Raw genomic sequence first — 17,623 nt, 5'->3', positions numbered from 1 at the left:
GTAGCAGAACAAATACATAATATTAAAAAAGTAAAAGGCTTCATTGAATGTAAAAAGGATTTGTCATGCAAAACATCTCTATTTCCCAAGTTATACTGAAATATGGGGCTGCAGATGATAAAGAGCCGTTTGGGAGCCGAAAGAGCCGGCTCTTCTTTTGGGAGACGAGCCACAAGAGCCGGCTCTCTGCAAAGAGCCGAAATTCCCATCAGTATTCGTCATTAACAGTGGACAGTCGCTAGTGATATGACGCGAAGAACGTGTTCGCTATAATGCTAACAAACCGTGCACTCAAAGCTACAATAAAAATAAATAAAGCAGTACCTGAGAGACAGCTATCGATGCGCTGGGACTCGGCAAACAATAATTAAGCTGGTGCTTGTGTCGGTGGATTTGAATCTCGGTGAAACTTTGGCAAACCAAGCAAGAACTGAGAGGAAAAACGAGGTAAAGTTAGCATGCTGGCTAAATGGCCAGGTTTTTGCCAGTACCTTGTAATGCCGTGTATGTGCCATTGCAGGCAGATTTGACCGGTCCTTTATATTCTCCAGATTCTGCAAAATAAGCTGTACGTTCCGAGGAGTCACAGTGCTGTGACGGAATACTAAAGTTGTGAATGAGAAAGTGTGGTTGTAACAATAATCAGGTTAGCTCTCTTGTTTAGCCCATTTTCAAGTAGCCAAACATCGCAGTAGTGAGCGGAGTTTCCAGCTGCATGCTGCGTTGTAAATAAACAATACCACATTAAATAATACACCGGGATACATGGCAAGTATTCGGACAGTTGTTTCATAATTATTGTATAGTATATTTCTTACTTAATTGATAATTTAAGAAAAGAGGCTAAATTTGACGGTTGTGTTCCCAAGAGAACAGCCGCACCTGCAGCAGAAGAGCGGATCATCTGCGTCTGTTTTTGGTTTGCAAACATCAGCTGGTAGAACTTCCTGTGAGACCGTCAACATGTTCTGTTGTGTTTATATAACCTTCGCGTTTTCAGCATCAAATTGAGTAGCGCTGAGTAGAAACCTCCACCAAGATCACCGTTAGAGAATAGCAGAGGAACTTTAAGCAGATTATGTCAAAACAGTAATGCCTTATAAGAAATATTCAGCTCTGGGACAACATGCATGACAAAAACAGGAAATGAGAGGAGGTTTAAAAAAACCACAAAAAAAAATCATGCAGAAATACAAGTGCAGAGACCAAGAGTGGAGAGTGTCTCAACTGCCAAGCGGATAAAGAGCATGTCCACCCTTTGTGGAAATTAAAGTAAGGGATAGTTGCACGGGAGATGAGCTACTGTGAAGGGGTATTTATTGAAAATGTGAAAAGTGCAGGAGCCGCAAGAAAGCTTGTCCAACATTTTCTGCTGGTTTACCTTTTCTCTTTGTAATTTGCATGGATCATTGATCTGGTTATCTTTGAACCTCCCAGTCACTCATTAACTAACCCATGTGTTTTCTTGTTCCATGTGAAATTTTTCCATTACAGTGGGAGCTGTAAATTAACTAGTTTTGAGGGCATCGGGTAGTAAGGAGAATCAACATTTCCATTGTAGCTCAAATTAGCTCAATATTTACATTTAACTGTAGACTGAATTATCAGTTGTAGGATAGATTTAATTATCGGTTGTAGGATAGATTTAATTATCAGTTGTAGGATAGATTGTTTCTAAAATGTTTCCACCAGTCCCTGGAATCTCAGTATGACTTGAAAACTTGGCCAATTGGACCAGCAAAGAGAATATAACATGGGAGTAAAGTTCTTTCCTGTTCTCTGTTCTGCTGCAGTGTACAATGACCTTTAAATACATATTTCTGGTATTTTACATGTCTTGAGCACATTTTATCCTTGCAGGTTACGTCACCATGGCGTCAGCATCTGCCTCCGTGGACTCAAAGGCAGAGCTGACTGCTCTGCTGGAACAGTGGGAGAGGGAGCAGCAAGGCAACACACAGGAGCTGGTCAACATCCTCACAAAGTAAGTAGTAGGCTTGTGTCTGATGTATGTGATGAGCTGTAATACTGTTAGAATGAATTAAAGGGTCTTGGAAGAGTGTTTAATGTGGACTTCTGTTGACTTTTAGAATCTCAGAGCTTGTTGAAAAGGAGACAGAAGAGTACCACAAAGCGGACCCTGACCCTTTTGATGATCGGCATCCTGGTAGGAAAAAGAGGAGAACAGATTTCCTAACTGCTTCCACGGATTTAAATATTCTGCATGTTTTTGACATACCTCTCTTGGCCACTAGGGAGAGCTGATCCAGACGGCATGTTAGGGCATCTTCTGAAGATCTTGTTCAAAAATGATGAATTCATGAATACAGTAAGCCTTAATCAGTAGTTTTGAGTTGCCTTAGGGAGCCATATTTAACTGCATTTAATATCTTGGTTAGAAGTTAATTTTAAACAGAGTAAATGTTTCCTTTAATAGTTGGTGAACAGCTATGTGATGACCAGCAGAGAATTCTCTCTAAATGCAGCAGCTTGTCGCCTGCTGCAGAACATCATGCCTGGGCTGGAGACAGCTGTGGTCTTTCAAGAAAAGGTAAAGTACATCCACCCTCATTATGTCTGTCTTGTGTGTGTTTGTGGTGTATTTTGTTCATATTTTGCTGAACCTTTAAACATGTCAGTTTTCTGAAGCTAAAAGTAAGTATTTTTATTTGTGTTATTGGTCTATGAAACTGACAGTTGGAAACAGGAAGTAGCATAATAGTGTGGCAGCTGTTATTGCTAATCAGTTCATGATTGCGTCGCTGGCACTTCTTATTTCAGCTGTCCACTTCATGAAAAACAATCCTGTAGTTAATGTTTATACTGTTTTCAGTGTTTTTGAATGTTTTTTAGATGTTGAAGTTGAGAGGAATCAAAGTAAATAAATGTTATGAATAATTTTTAGTATTGCCCCTTCTGAACTCCACTACATGTTCTGGATTAATTCATACTCCCATATTTGAATTCCAGGATTGGCCAGACCCCAGGGTAATGCATTTTACTGCCTCTACTTTGCTTGAAAAGTAGCATTTTGTAGAATTGTGGCAGTTAAACCATTGCATTTCATTTTCCTTTTCCTTTTAACTTATTACCTCAACGAGTTAGGAAAAGTATTTGAAATGGAAGTCTTAAAGCAGACATATAAAATAAGTTAGCTGTATATTAGTTTCTATGAAAAATTAAAGATTATGTTCTTTAGATCAAAACAACCTCTTAATGCTAGTTCAGTTCATTAGAGACCTAGTTAGAGAAAGTTATCTTACATTGAAGGTTATCCTGTATCAAATATAGAATAAACTAAAATATAATTCATTGTCCCCATATGTTGTGGATTGTAACCTTTGTTTTTTTTGCCATTCTTCATAACTGTACACCCATCTGTCCCTCATGTTTTCACCTTGGAGTTGTGCACACTGATCCCCCTTTCTGCAATAAACATAGAGGATCAGACATAACATGTATTACAGACATACAGTGCACAAACACTTTGAGGTATTGCTGTTTGTATTTGATTTAAGCAGCTTTGTTTAAGAATTTGCTTGCTTTTGTAGTGGGGAGCTTCATATCATATACAAGATTGCTGGATTCTGTATAGAGAATATTTGGAGGCTCATTCACTATCCTCTGTCGGGAGAGATTGATATTCCTCTATCACCATTTAGTTATTTCACAAAAATGCTTCAAACATCAGATATACAATCAAACATAGTGCTTTGTATTTTCTCTATGATTCATTCTGTTGATCTTCTTGGGTTTATGTATCATTCACCATCTTGTGTGCGTCGTTTTTTTCAGGAGGGTATCGTTGAAAGACTTTTTAAGTGGGCTCAAGAGGCTGAACAACCTCTACGAATCTATGCCACAGGCCTGTTGGCGGGCGCCATGGAGAATCAGGACATTGCTGCCAACTACAGAGAGGAGAACTCTGTTTTGGTCAGTAGGGGGTGTCCCCGGTCTCTTATGTCGCTTTGTAGCGATGAATAATTCAGAAGGTTATAGTGAAAGACAAATGATATTTTGCCCCACAGTTTGTTCATAAGGATTAGTAAGGGCCTTTTGCTTATTATTTGTGCTTTACTTTTACAGGTGCCTTTGATGCTGCACAGGTTGCGTGAGCTTCAGGATAAGGATGCTGAGAACAAACGGGAAATCAAACGACCCAGCCCCAGGAAGACTCTCAGCGAGCCTTTACTGCCTTTAGATGAGGAGGCTGTTGATGGAGGCTTTGAAGACAAGCCCTTCTCTCCATGTAAAAATGCAGACGAAAAGGAAGCAGTGGGGCCGCAAGAAGACGCCGAAGTTCCCTTCTCGAGCGCCGAGCCTGAAAACGAACTGTCGTTCCGTTTCAGCTCGCCTCACAGGACGAGCAGCCGTGTCAGCTCAGCTGTTAAAACCATGATGAAGCCCATGTCTGCTCCGGGTTCACTGACACACCCAGGCATGTCTGATGGCAGCGGCTACCTGCGGAGGAGGATGGAGAGAGACAATGCCAGAACCTCAAAACAGAAGCTGAATTTCTCTCTGCCGGAGCCAGAAAGGAACTTAAGCGAGCTATCCAACAGCAGCTGGTCGGAGATGAGTCCCTGGGTTATTGGCAACAACTTCCATCTGGACCCTTTGACCCCAGAGATTGAGCAGAGGCTCATCCTGCAGTATCTCACACCTCTGGGAGAGTATCAGGAGGTTGGTCTCATTCAAATATGAGCATAGGACTTTACAACTTGTTCAAAAGTATTTTGATAATATTCTTCTTCACTTAACTCATAAATGTTTCAGTGTTTGAAAGGTGAGGTCGTTATAATTTGCATGCATGAATGGAAGCAAAATCACCTTTAATACATATACTCTTTATGGTGGAGCACAATTATGTATTTCATATAAATTTTGTAAAAATAATTTTGTATAGACAGAGAATGTATCTGCCGTCATGCTGCAAAGTCACCAGCAGGTGTCAGCCTTCCATCTTGATAATTCAAACAAAAGAAATTGTTTAAGCTACATAATTGTTTAGTTACAAGGAATTAACTATGTGTTGTTCAAAACCACTTTTGGACATTTTTAAAATGTGGTAAACAATTGCTGTTTATGCCTTTATGGTTTACAGCTTCTGGCAGTGTTTATGCAGATGGGAGCCCGTGAGCTCCTCATGCACTACATGGATCTAAAGCAGACCAATGATGTCCAGCTGACCTTTGAGGCTCTGAAGGTAAGTCTTCCTTTCTTTCTTTGACTCTTCTTGTTACTCAAACAACATGATGTTCCTTAAGCTCATGCAGTTTCCCTTCTACACAGTATTTAGCTTCTCTGCTATTGCACAAGAAGTTCGCTGCAGAGTTTGTTGCTCATGGAGGCGTTCAGAAATTGCTGGAAATCCCAAGACCTTCGATGGCTGCTACAGGAGTGTCACTGTGCCTCTATTACCTCGCCTATAACCAGGATGCAATGGAAAGGGTATGAAGGAGATCGCCACACAATGCAACTCATAAGTGTTTCAAATTGAAGTAGCTTAATTTTGGGGTATCTCTGTGTCAATGCAGCATCTTGGCAGAGCGAGTCACTGGCTTTTGACAAGCTCAGTAATGTTTTCTTACTGTGCAGCCGTACTCTTGTGGCTGATATGAGCCTAAAGCAAAGTAGTAATATTTTGGTTGCTGTTAAAATTTTTATTTTTGAAATGGTATTGTTTTCATATATCGATCGTACGTGTCGGAAATGCTGCCGAGACCCAAACAGCACAGCGTTACTCATTGCAGAGTTCAGTGTATTGTTTTTGTTGTTGCTGTCCTTATTTGTATTCAGGACTGTGCTCTCTCCACTCAAGGTGTGCATGTTGCCCCACTCCGTCTTGTCAGATGTGGTTGGTTACACGCTGTGGCTGTTGGAGTGCTCGCATGCATCAGGCTGCTGCCACGCAACCATGTTCTTCTCCATCTCCTTTTCGTTCCGGGCCGTCCTCGAGCTTTTCGACAAGCAGGATGGACTTAGACGGCTCGTCAATCTGGTTAGAAAAAACCCCCCTCTTTCTTCATTGTAACTGTGTAAACTTACACATCTGTGTCATATGATGAAATATTGTTATCCGAACAGCCAATACTCTGTCAAATTGAATAGATTTAAAGCTTGGTATGGACGAACTGCTTTCAGATCAGCACACTGGAGATCCTGAATCCAGAGGACCAAGGAGCGCTGCTGAGCGATGATGAGATTTTCTCCAGCAGGCAGAGAGCCAAGCACACCTGCATGGCTCTGCGCAGGTACTTCGAGGCCCATCTGGCAATCAAGGTGGAGCAGGTGAAGCAGTCTCTACAGCGCACAGAGGGAGGTGCTCCCATTCATTCACAACCATATTACAAGGTAAACAGAGGATATATTTGTGCATCAAAATAAAAATCATTTTTTTGCCTCTCCTTTTATTTGCTATAGTTGTGAAGATGGTTTCTGATTTGGCATTCTGTGTGCTTGCCTCACTCGTCAGGCGGTCAGCTACAGCCGTGAACAGGTGGTGGAAATGATGGAGTTTCTGATTGAATACGGTCCACTCAGACTATACTGGGAACCAGCAGAGGTCTTTCACAAGCTGTCTTGTGTCCAGCTTCTCCTGCAGCTCATCTCTATTGCTTGTGATTGGAGGACCTACTACGGCAGGTATTGACAAGTCCCGTTAAACGTTCACTAAACGTATTTGAAAGTAGGTCTTGAGTTTTGCTCTCTGCTCTTGTAGGAGTGATACAGTACGATACGCCCTCGACATCCTGAGTATCCTCACAGTCGTTCCAAAGACGCAGCTGTTGTTGTCTGAACCTGTTGCGGTGCTGGGTGAGGGAGGATCCACTGTTTCTACTGTTGGTAAGTTTTCCTAGAGGATGATTTAATATAAGCCACTTAGTTATAACCTTGTTGCCAAAAAGGGTAGTTTTACTTTTGTGTTGCCAGTAATCTTAGTTTTTTTTCTTTATTTTATTTTCCTTGCTCTGTTGGTTGCTAAGCAACTGTGTTTTGTATTGTAGTAAGACAATCAACTCTAGCCCTTTAACAAAAATCTCTTTATTAAAAGAAAATAATAATGTGCATGAATATTTTTTGTTGTTGTTTTTATCTTAGGTATGAGTATAGTCCTGGCTGTGGCGGAGGGAGAGGTCTTTGTGAACGATGCAGAGATCCAGAAGTCGGCTCTCCAGGTTGTCATCAACTGTGTGTGTGCGCCGGACAAACGCATGTCCAGCATTGGCAAATTTATCGCGGGGACTCCCCGTCGCCGCCTGCCACAGCAGACGAAGGCCAACGAGAGCGTGCTCACCAAGATGTGGAATGTTGTACAGTCCAACAACGGGATCAAGGTACACTTAAGGCTCACCTGACATCTATGTTGCATTTTTTTTTTTTTTTTTATGAATAAATGCTTTGTTAAAGTATTAACAGATCTCTGATGTTTCCAGGTTCTTATCTTTACAATTACAAAGTAATTACAAAATAACTTTTAAAAAAATATGAAAGCTGTACCCCTTTACCCTGACACCCCTAAAGAAAAACCGGTGTGATCAGTTGCTTTAGGGGTCACTTAACTAGAAAATAAAATCTGCCAATGGGTCTCATTAGCAAAAAAAAGAAAAAGAAAAATTTGCTTAATTAAATAAATTCTCTTTGAATTTCCCATATGGCAGAAGGTACAAATAAACACTTGAATAAAGTTGAAGGTGTTTATTTGCTCTTAGTTAGTTTGTTCTCTGAGCTGTCAGATATAGAGCATGCTACCTTTTTAAGTGTTGATAAATCTTATTATTTCTGCTACTATCTAACTCCTTTAAAAATAATCTTTATGAGAAACACTTTCAGGCATGCTGTTTGCTTTGCAAGCCTTTTTTTCTTTAAACTTACACTTTTCTGTCCTGTAGGTGCTCCTGTCCCTGCTGACTGTCAAGATGCCCATTACAGATGCCGATCAGATCCGAGCTCTTGCCTGTAAAGCTCTGGTGGGTTTGTCTCGCTCCAGCTCTGTCAGACAAATCATCAGCAAGCTGCCTTTGTTCAGCAGCGGACACATCCAGCAGCTCATGAAAGAGCCCGTTCTCCAGGACAAACGCAGCGAACACGTCAAGTTCTGTAAGTTTGCTGCAGAGCTGATGGAAAGGATCTCTGGGAAGCCGTTGTTGATCGGTACGGACGTGTCTCTGGCGTGGCTGCAGAGGGCCAATGTGGTTGCTCAGTCCAAGATCACCTTCCCCGAGAAGGAGCTGCTGCTGCTCATACGAAACCACCTTGTGGCCAAAGGCCTACATGACACAGCAAACACACTCACCAAAGAGGCAGATCTGCCCATGACATGCCTTTCACATTCATCTCACTGTTCACATTCAGCCTCCTCTTTCCCTGCTGTTGCTCCTCCCCCTGCTGCCTCGCCCGTTACTACGCTCCCCCGCACCCCACGGCTGGCCAACGGCGTGGGCTCACGACACGGAAACCATCCCTCACACTCATCCACCGCGCCATCCAACCATCCACAAGCCCGCCCCTCCACATCACAGTCGGCTGGACCGCCTTCTAGCGCCATACCGTCGACGTCTGCCCCACACTGTAGCAACGGCTCACCGTTGATCGGCCGCATCGTTTTCTCTCGTGATCGGCAGACGCCGTGCGGAGCCATAAACTGCAAAAAGAACCGAGTGCTTCGACAGAAGTCTGATCATGGGGCCTTCAGCCAGAGTCCAGCCATGAAGAAGCAGTTTGACAGACACTTACCTTCTCCTCCTGCCTTGGACAGTATTATCACAGAGTATCTGAGGGAGCAGCACGCCCGCTGTAAAAACCCTGTCGCAACCTGCCCACCTTTCTCTCTTTTCACCCCCCACCAATGCCCTGAGCCCAAACAGAGACGGCAGGCGCCCATCAATTTCACATCGCGGCACTCTCGTAGAGTTATATATCCAAAATATGGAGGCGTGGATGGAGGATGCTTTGACAGACATCTTATATTCAGCAGGTTGGTGTCATTCCTCTGTCCTCCCTAGCCCTCCGCCATGTCCGTTCTCGACATTCTCCGTTTCCGTGTTTGTCCAGGTTCCGTCCCATCTCCGTGTTCAGGGAGGCGGATGAGGATGAGAGCGGATTCACGTGTTGTGCCTTCTCAGCTCGTGAGCGGTTCCTGATGCTGGGAACCTGTACGGGGCAGCTCAAGCTCTACAACGTGTTTACAGGCCAGGAGGAAGCTAGCTACAGCTGTCACAGCTCCGCAATCACTCACCTGGAGCCGTCACGGGTCTGTAGAGAAATCAGATGTTACACAGCTGTAGCTCAAGAAAGTAAAATATAATTGAAAAATGCATTGATGTTTGTAGATGTTTGGAAAAAGTCCAGTGTGATATATGTGAAGCATTTATTTCTGTTAATTTGGTAGTTTTGGCTTACATACGAAAGAATTTAGAGAATATTGGATAAGGTTTATAGTGTATGGACTGAGTGCATGGTCAAAGCTGCTTTTGCAGCCACATGGTATGCAGGCGACTAACCTGTGGTTTTACTGAGGCCTTAAAGAATCTCATGTCACTAAAGCTGGGTTGGTACTTCTAGCAGGTGCCAAGTCCTCTTGAAAAACTAAATCAAATCTTCAGAAAATTTATCAGCAGAAGGAAGCATGTAGGCATTCCCCTAAAGTTTCCTGATAGATGACCAAGTTGATGTTGCACTTGATAAAACAGTGGACAATAAACCAGTGGCTGTTATCGCTCCCAAAATTATGACTGGCTATGAAAATGTTCCATTGGACTTTAAGCAGCTTATCCATTGGTCTCCCAGCTTATGGGAATTTGTTTTTGTTTTTGTTTTTTTCAAACGTATTGAAGTTGCACTGCATGAAACAGTAACCCCACCTGCAAAGCCATATATTTTCATCTCTTAGGCAACCACCAAGGCATAGAAATACAACGGCATCCCGCCTGACAGTCCTGCCACTCATCTGTTGACCTGTTCCTCTAGCTCTGGTCATCTTGCTTTCAGCCTACGACTAACTCCTTGGTCCATGTTTGTCAGTGTGAATCAACATTTAACGCATCAGTCAAAAAAGGCTTCTCGAAGAAGAAAAAAAACATACAAGTCACACCCGATTCTAAATCTTAGAACTAGAAAAACTATGAAAAGTATGAATTATTGTCTGGAAATTACAAAAGTACAATTTTTTTTTAAGAAATTGAATTTAGGATTTTCATTTGGTGTTAATATTTAAAATTAATTTTGGTGTTAATTGAAAGGGTTACTGAAACACTTTCTGAATTGAATTGCTGGGAAAAAACACTTTTGAAGATGTTCATATTTATTGAGATGCACATGTTTGTTGTATAAAAGTAGTTATTGGTGAAATCTGATCATATTTTGCCCTTTTAGGATGGTTCTCTGCTCTTAACCTCAGCCTCGTGGAGTTACCCTCTTTCTGCACTGTGGGGCATGAAATCAGTGTTCATCATGAAGTAAGTCTATTTCCCAGCACCCTGTGTGTTGAATATGCTCCTCGAAAAAGAACTCGCACTTTCATGGAGTTTAAAATTGCCCAAATCATTACCATATAATTAATGTCAGTCAGCAGAGTTAACTTCCCTCTCTTTTATCCCGGTTCCTCTATTTTTGGATCCTCTCTACTCAGTACAACAGCAGCTTTATTCTGTTAAAAGGAGCTAACAGACACACTACATGTTGTTTAATTATGCACACTAACAGGCCGAGAGCTACAGTCTTCAGTCCCTGAAACTCTTTCGCTTGGATTCATTTATTCAAATGGTTGAACTCGGATAAACCACTTCTTGGAGTCTGCAGTGACTTTATGGCACTACATGATTTTAAGAGCCCAGCCTTATTCTTTATGTTTTAGATTAAATGTTCAAATGTTGCTTTCATTGCATCCAGGCATTCTTTCCTGGGTGACCATTATGTGGAGTTCAGCAAGCTTTCACAAGACCGTGTCATAGGGACAAAAGAACACGTAGCACGCGTATGTATATGTCATATATTATTAACATAGCCTCACAATATTAAATTAAAGACGTACATTACAAAGTTAAAGCATAAATTTTCACGTTAAGCATTCCTTTTTTTTTTTCTAGATTTATGACATACAAACAGGTCAGGTTACTCTGACTCTCAACAACCCAGACCTGGCCAACAGTTACAAGAGGAACTGTGCCACCTTCAACCCAACAGACGACCTGGTCCTGAACGACGGCGTGCTGTGGGACATACGCACGGCTCAGGCCATCCACAAGTTTGACAAGTTCAACATGAACATCAGTGGGGTGTTTCATCCCAACGGCCAGGAGGTCATCATCAACACAGAAATTGTATCCTTCAGACACTGAATGACAAGCATAAGGTGGAACTTTTTCCCCCATATGTATTATTTATGCACTTTTCATGCGATGGTAAATGCTGATCTTCTCAGATCTTTAAAGCTATATGATTCTTCTTTAAAAAATATAGCTGTTGGCAAAATACATCTATACTGATAAAAAGCTGTGGAAAAATCCTAAATTTAACAAACATAACTTCCAGAAGCCTAGTCTCACACGGAGACTCACCGTTTAGAATATGTTTACTTGGTGAGAAAATAATCACGTAAGGTAATTATAGTTTTTAACATAATCACCTGTGTCAAAAAGCCTTCTGGTGCTGATTAGAAATGATGACATGAATGCTAACTTGGCAGATTCCCACTCTGGCTTTCTGGGCTAGAAACCTGACAACGATGAATCTGGTTTTATTGTTTTTCCCATTTTGGCTGAGTGTCTTCTGCTCTGGGTGATTTGTGGATTTCATTAAAGTGGAAGTGCTGTCTTCTTGGCAAAATTGAATTGAACACCGTCAAGGATTTCAAAAATTTTGATACCCATGAATTATGGAAAATATGTACTTTTGACATGAATAATTTCCCAGTGAATAAATGCACTCTTAGGTTCAAAAAAATTTTCCTTGTGACAATATGCTGCTGCAGTAAGATATGTTTACACATCTTTTTATTTTAATAAAAATGATGTAATAAAAATGACAGGATTTGCTGCATTATCAGATCTCAGTAAGTGCCTGCTTTACACTGGAGACACTGGTGTGACCGCAACATTAAATAATTCCATCGGTAATTGAATCTGAAGCTGTTCCAGTGATGAGTTGATGAATGAAGATTTATTTTACTGCTTAGCATTAAATATTTATCCCACTAAGAGTCTATCATTTCCCAGTAGATGGTTACATAAAGAGGCATGTGATCATTGTTTAGTGTAGCTGAACTTGTAGCAGACACAGTTGAAGACAAACAGTATGTTTCTTAACCGCACGTCTCAGTGGGACCTGCGGACCTTCCACCTACTCCACACGGTTCCTGCTCTGGACCAGTGCAGGATAGTCTTCAACAATAGCGGCACCGTCATTTATGGAGGTAAATTCCTAAGTTCTTTAACGATTCATGCCAAACGCAATTTTGTGTTTGGCATGAAGTCTACCACTCTGCTCCCAGTCCAAGTGTGAAATTGTTGAGGTTGTTTGAAAGTCCGGTAATTATCAAACTAACCTAGACTGTGTGTATTTGTGGAAAGGTGTGAACAGAGCTTGTAGAGGTGTTTGTGTGTGTGCGTGCTCATTTGAAGCTCTTGTAAGTCTGACCCATGTAGGCAGACTACTCGATGTTGGCATCAAAAATAAGCACCTTTTCACAGGATAGCTGCCCCTCACTGGAAGAGGTGTAGGCATGCAGAGATGGAGCTGACTGCTGCCTGACCGTTTCAGGCACTCAGAAGCCAGAAATGTGGCTCACCAGCTTTCTCTGTTCATTTATTTACCGTCTCTCTCTGTGGCTCTTTGTGTTTTTAGCAATGTTGCAAGCAGATGATGAAGATGATATGATGGAAATGCAAATGAAAAGTCCATTTGGTTCGTCTTTTAGGACCTTCAATGCTACAGATTACAAACCAATCGGTAAAATCTCTCTCTCTCTTTTTTTGTTTTAAACATCTGCTGATCTTTCCCAATTTTTAAATTTTTTTTTTTTTTTTTTAATAATCAGGCAGTTTTCCTGGTGAAACTTGTTGGTTTTACTCAATCACTGCAGTACAGTGTTTATATTTTGGTCCTCTTGTAAGATTTGTGGAGATTTACATACTCTTTTTCTTTTTCAGCCACAATTGATGTTAAGAAGAATATATTTGACCTTTGCACAGATACAAAAGACTGCTACCTCGCTGTGATTGAGGTAAATAATTGATGATTAATACTTTATTCATAAATCAGCTCAAGAAGCTACCATTTATATAATCCTTGCCTTTGTGTCCTGTAGAATCAGGACTCTGTGAACACCGACACTGTGTGCCGACTTTACGAAGTCGGGCGGCAGCGACTTGCAGAGGAAGAGGAGGAGGATGAGGAAGATCAGGTTCTTACCATGTTGTGATCTTGAAGCAGCACCTCTTCTGCTTCTTCATGCACTGGAAAAATGACCTTCTGTTTTTCTGTGTTTTCAGGAGGATGATGATCAGGAGGAGGACGATGACGATGACGACGACTCTGACGACGACGTCGACACAGATCCTCTCATCGCCGAGCTGGAGAACGATAACGGAGGTGAGGACGAAGATGATGACGATGGGAACGATGAGTTCTCTCCTTCGGATGAAGAGGTTGCGCGTCTCCTCGAAGATGACGGCGACGGCGGAGATGACGACGATGAAGATGGCGATGACGATGACGATGATGACGACAATGATGATGACGACTCTGATAATGATGTTGATCTAGACGGTGACAACGGTAAGCCCCCTTTGAAGTTAACTGTTGCTAATCTCAAGCTCTAATTTTTAATTTTGAGTTGAAATGTATGGCAGCGAGGAACGATCGATAGATACTGAAAGTCTGTTTTTCTTTGGATTTTGTCGTAGACAGGCAGCTTCGCTTGCTATATGTAGTCTCTTTTATAAACATTTTTTCCCCAGTGGCCTTAAGTTGGTATATTTCTTTTAATGTTTCATTTTTATTTTATTGTTTCTGTTTTGGTTTCTCTGTCTTTGAAACATTGGATGATTGTACATCCCCTTTTTAATTTGTTTCATGTATAAATTGGATTTGGATCTTGACGGAACAAAAAAGATCCAGAAATACTGAACTCTGTTACTCTTCCTTTAATCTGAAAGAGTAGCAACTGCTTTATAATCCCTGTGCTACTGCTGTATTAGTTGACAGTTAATTTGGATTAATTTAGGCGTTTTCAGGAAAAGCCTTCTCTCTGGTTCTCCAGAGCCCTCCATAAATTATATGTTTTAACAAGAAGTAAGAAAAAAAATTACCAATCTTGCTAGACAAATTAGCCTTAGTTTGTAAACCTTCACTATTAAGGTCTATTACAACCAACATATGTGGCAAAAGCTTCAACAAGAAAGAAGCATTAATAAACTTGGAGGATTCCCCCCATGTATTTCATGTTAATGAAGAAAAAAGCTTAATTTTTGGAGAATTACACATATTAGCTATTTACTTTAAGATCCATAGTCCCGCATCACTAAATTTTCATCTCAGAAACTGAAGTGCTCATCGTTTCATTCCTCTCTGAAGACTCCTGCTTTAGTAAGATTTTATTCCAAAACTCAACAAAATAAAGCAAAATTTGCCGAGGGAAACAAAAGCCAAGACGTCGTCTCGCTAAGCTGCCGTGTTTATGCCGTTTTGGCACTTTCTGCCCTCGCCCACTAACCTACTCAGCAGAAAATCTCTATTCCCAATTTCTGAATCTGTGTTTGTCTATCAAACAAACAGACAGCTCGGACAACTCTGACCTCGAAGATGACATCATCTTATCCCTGAACGAGTGAGGATGTGGGCCATCAGCATCTTGAGAGCAGAGATCCAGAGGAGATGTCACGATTTCTTCCTCACAGACGTTTGATCTGCAGCGGATCGGTCCCAAAAAGAGAAAACCAGCGGGTAATCTACTTGGAGCACTGCCAGCTTAAAACTGTACTGAACACAGTGAGAGTGTGGAAGAACAGAACTGCTTATAAATGATATAATTTTATATAGGAAAAAAAAAAAACTTGAGCTGCAGGGCGGGCGATGAGATCCGAGTGAGGACGTAATGAAAGAAAACATAAGCTCTCACATTTATGGCCTTTTGATTTCATATGAACTTCAACACTTTGTAAACATCTGCTTGGCCACAGGTGAGCGTTTATAGATGAAAGGGTTGAAATCCACAAGACCAGGAGTCTGAAGACTGAAGCTGTGCTGTTCTTGGTTGCTTGTTTGGTCAGGCCAACTTAACTAATCACCAAAAAGTCCTGATGTTTCCTCAAACCTTCAGGATCCTTCAGCTTTTATTTTCTGCAAATCTGTACCATGCCACACACAGCAGTGCCATTTCATATGAACTCTTGATGGTGTGAACACTGTAGTAAAAGCATTTGTCAACTCAAACACTTTTTTATATTCTTTTTTTATTTTTTTTTGGTTTGTTTATTTGTTTCCAAACAGTATTCAGCACAGTGACTGATTTCATTAAAAGTCTGGTCTGAACTTAAATGGTTCTCCCAATTTTCTGGAGCATTTAAAATAATAATAAATAGATCTGCCACACAATTTAGCAAAAATAAAAGAAATGAATGTTGCTTTTCCTTTTACAGTAAAAAAAATCAGTTATTTTGTATGTAAAAAAGAAAAAAGTCTGGCACATGCACACTTTTTGTGCAGTCGTCGTATTTTCCTCATGTTTTTGCTTTTAGTTTGGTTTTTAATTTTATTTTCCATTAGGAGACATTTTTGAGGTTCTTGAAATTTCCTGTACAGAGTGTATGTATCTAAAGTATTTTTACTATAAATAAAGTTGCAGAATTTTCTCTTTTGTGTACTTATGTGACTTATCTGGTATGTTTTAACTTGTCATTAATAGTCTAAGCTTGCAGCGGTTTTAATGAACAGGGAGTTTTAGTGTTAGCTTGGCCAAATTTGGACTATTAAAGGAGATGTGTCAGAGTTTAAGAAATGGAGTTTAGATATGTTTAGATACATAACATATGGCTCAAAAGCTATTTTTAACCATTCTGGGAAGAACTTGGGGTTGTGAATTGTCCTGCTGCATATCAAAGTGCACATGATGAACTGAGATGATATTCTTGGCTCTTTAGCAACCTCCTGAATACGCTGAACGCTGCTTGAATGGTCCATCACCGTTTAGTATTTTGGGTTCTCACTGTGATTCTTAACTGTCCAGGCTCAGAAGTTGCTTTATAACCCTTTCCTGATGAACACATTCTTTCTGTCGGAACATGATTTGTTGTACTTTGAGATCTTTTTGCATACTTGTTGTTTTCCGTTTTCTATGGAAGTGATTTCTATATTGAATTTGTCTGTCAGTGATCAGGCCTGAGTGGGATTAGGGCAACTCTCAAAAAGTTAAATTTATGATTTACCAGGAGGGGATTATATTTTCACCATGGGCCTGGGTGAAAATGGATAACTTTTTGGAGCTTCGATAAGTGGTTTGGATAACTTTTTACCCTTGATAAATTAAGTCCTAATTCAAAACCTTTTCCCATTTATTTGATTATAGTCAAGGTTTTATGATCTGAATCTTTCAACTGAGACAAATGTGTATATTTTTGCCCTTTGTGCAAACCGTGTATTTATTCAGCTGCAATGGTTTTCAATTCCTTTAATCAATAAACCTGATACAGACGTTAGTGACTGAGATTCTAAACTTAGCACGAGATCTGAGGACATTGTGATTGAGGAAAAATTTTAACTGCCACAAATATAATATTCACCAATATTTACAGAATTGCATGCAATCGTTGTAAGTGTTTGGAACAGATAATAGGTGAGGTGGGAAGACATGCTTTTTGGCACCGTTCATGTTTGCTGTCCATTTGATTTGGGAGTGCTGAAACTGTCGGGCAGACCGTGCTTTCAGTGAGCAGAGAAGGGACTAAATGTAGGAATAGCAAGTATAAATATGCATTAATCTTCTTTGTGGCACATTTGTGCCATCTGCACGCAGCAGTTTCACTATAGTACATTCTCTGCGCCCATGATGGAAGCTAGTAATTTGTTATGTAATTTTAAACAAATGCTTATTGTCTGGGATGCATATTTAGCTTATGAAACGCCCCCCGCTATCCCTGCTTTGTGTGTGTGATTGGGAAACCGCCCACAATGTTCCACTTGAAGTAACAGACAGATGGGAGTCAGTCACAGCGTCTCTCTGATGGGGAGAGGTTACCCAGCTGAATACTGCCCTCCCTCCCACTCTGCATCAGACTCACTGCACTCCTCAGCGCTCGCCAGATCCCCTGTTTTCCCTGAGCCTTATCTATAGGACGAGCGTGCAGGGATTTGCAACTTTTACAAGTCACGACTCTGTGGATTAATCAGGTTTCGTTTGTACTTCTCATCACATGGAGCTGCCCGCAAAAACGCAAATTACAAACTGTTCCAGGACAACTTTTATCAGAAGAGCAAAGTGAAGTCACCTATAGAGATATTATTATTAATAATGTTATTATTATTTTATTTTATATTTATTTATTTATTATTGGTGCAACCCGACACCTATCAAGTAATGAATGAGATTTAGGTCTAAAATGTTCCTTCTTGTGACTAGCCTGTCCTG

The 17,623-nt window shown here is 40.8% G+C and overlaps 1 protein-coding gene across 1 annotated transcript; it reads left to right on the top strand.

The window, feature by feature from the left end:
- Positions 1-224: 224 nt before the first annotated feature.
- On the top strand, positions 225-15,851 carry LOC122833046 (DDB1- and CUL4-associated factor 1-like). Its single transcript, XM_044120349.1, has 25 exons — positions 225-447; positions 1,861-1,984; positions 2,091-2,167; positions 2,256-2,329; positions 2,438-2,551; positions 3,796-3,933; positions 4,087-4,683; positions 5,105-5,206; positions 5,293-5,451; positions 5,822-6,001; positions 6,145-6,354; positions 6,476-6,645; positions 6,722-6,846; positions 7,102-7,337; positions 7,893-8,977; positions 9,055-9,253; positions 10,375-10,457; positions 10,891-10,975; positions 11,088-11,321; positions 12,319-12,412; positions 12,844-12,948; positions 13,149-13,222; positions 13,307-13,402; positions 13,491-13,776; positions 14,776-15,851. Exons 2-25 carry the CDS (start codon positions 1,872-1,874, stop codon positions 14,829-14,831), a joined length of 4,692 nt encoding a protein of 1,563 aa, XP_043976284.1. The 5' UTR covers positions 225-447; positions 1,861-1,871; the 3' UTR covers positions 14,832-15,851.
- The last annotated feature ends 1,772 nt before the right edge of the window (positions 15,852-17,623 follow it).

Source organism: Gambusia affinis, linkage group LG01 (genome assembly GCF_019740435.1).
Source record: "Gambusia affinis linkage group LG01, SWU_Gaff_1.0, whole genome shotgun sequence".
Lineage (NCBI taxonomy): Eukaryota > Metazoa > Chordata > Actinopteri > Cyprinodontiformes > Poeciliidae > Gambusia > Gambusia affinis.
Note: the sequence above shows the minus strand (reverse complement) of the source record. Positions and strands in the feature narration are given on the sequence as shown.

Coding starts and splice junctions, on each gene's coding strand:
- LOC122833046 (XM_044120349.1), top strand. CDS start 1,872: ATGGCGTCAGCATCTGCCTCCGTGGACTCAAAGGCAGAGCTGACTGCT. Junction 6,355..6,475: donor ATTCACAACCATATTACAAG/GTAAACAGAGGA, acceptor CTCACTCGTCAG/GCGGTCAGCTACAGCCGTGA. Junction 12,413..12,843: donor CGGCACCGTCATTTATGGAG/GTAAATTCCTAA, acceptor TTGTGTTTTTAG/CAATGTTGCAAGCAGATGAT.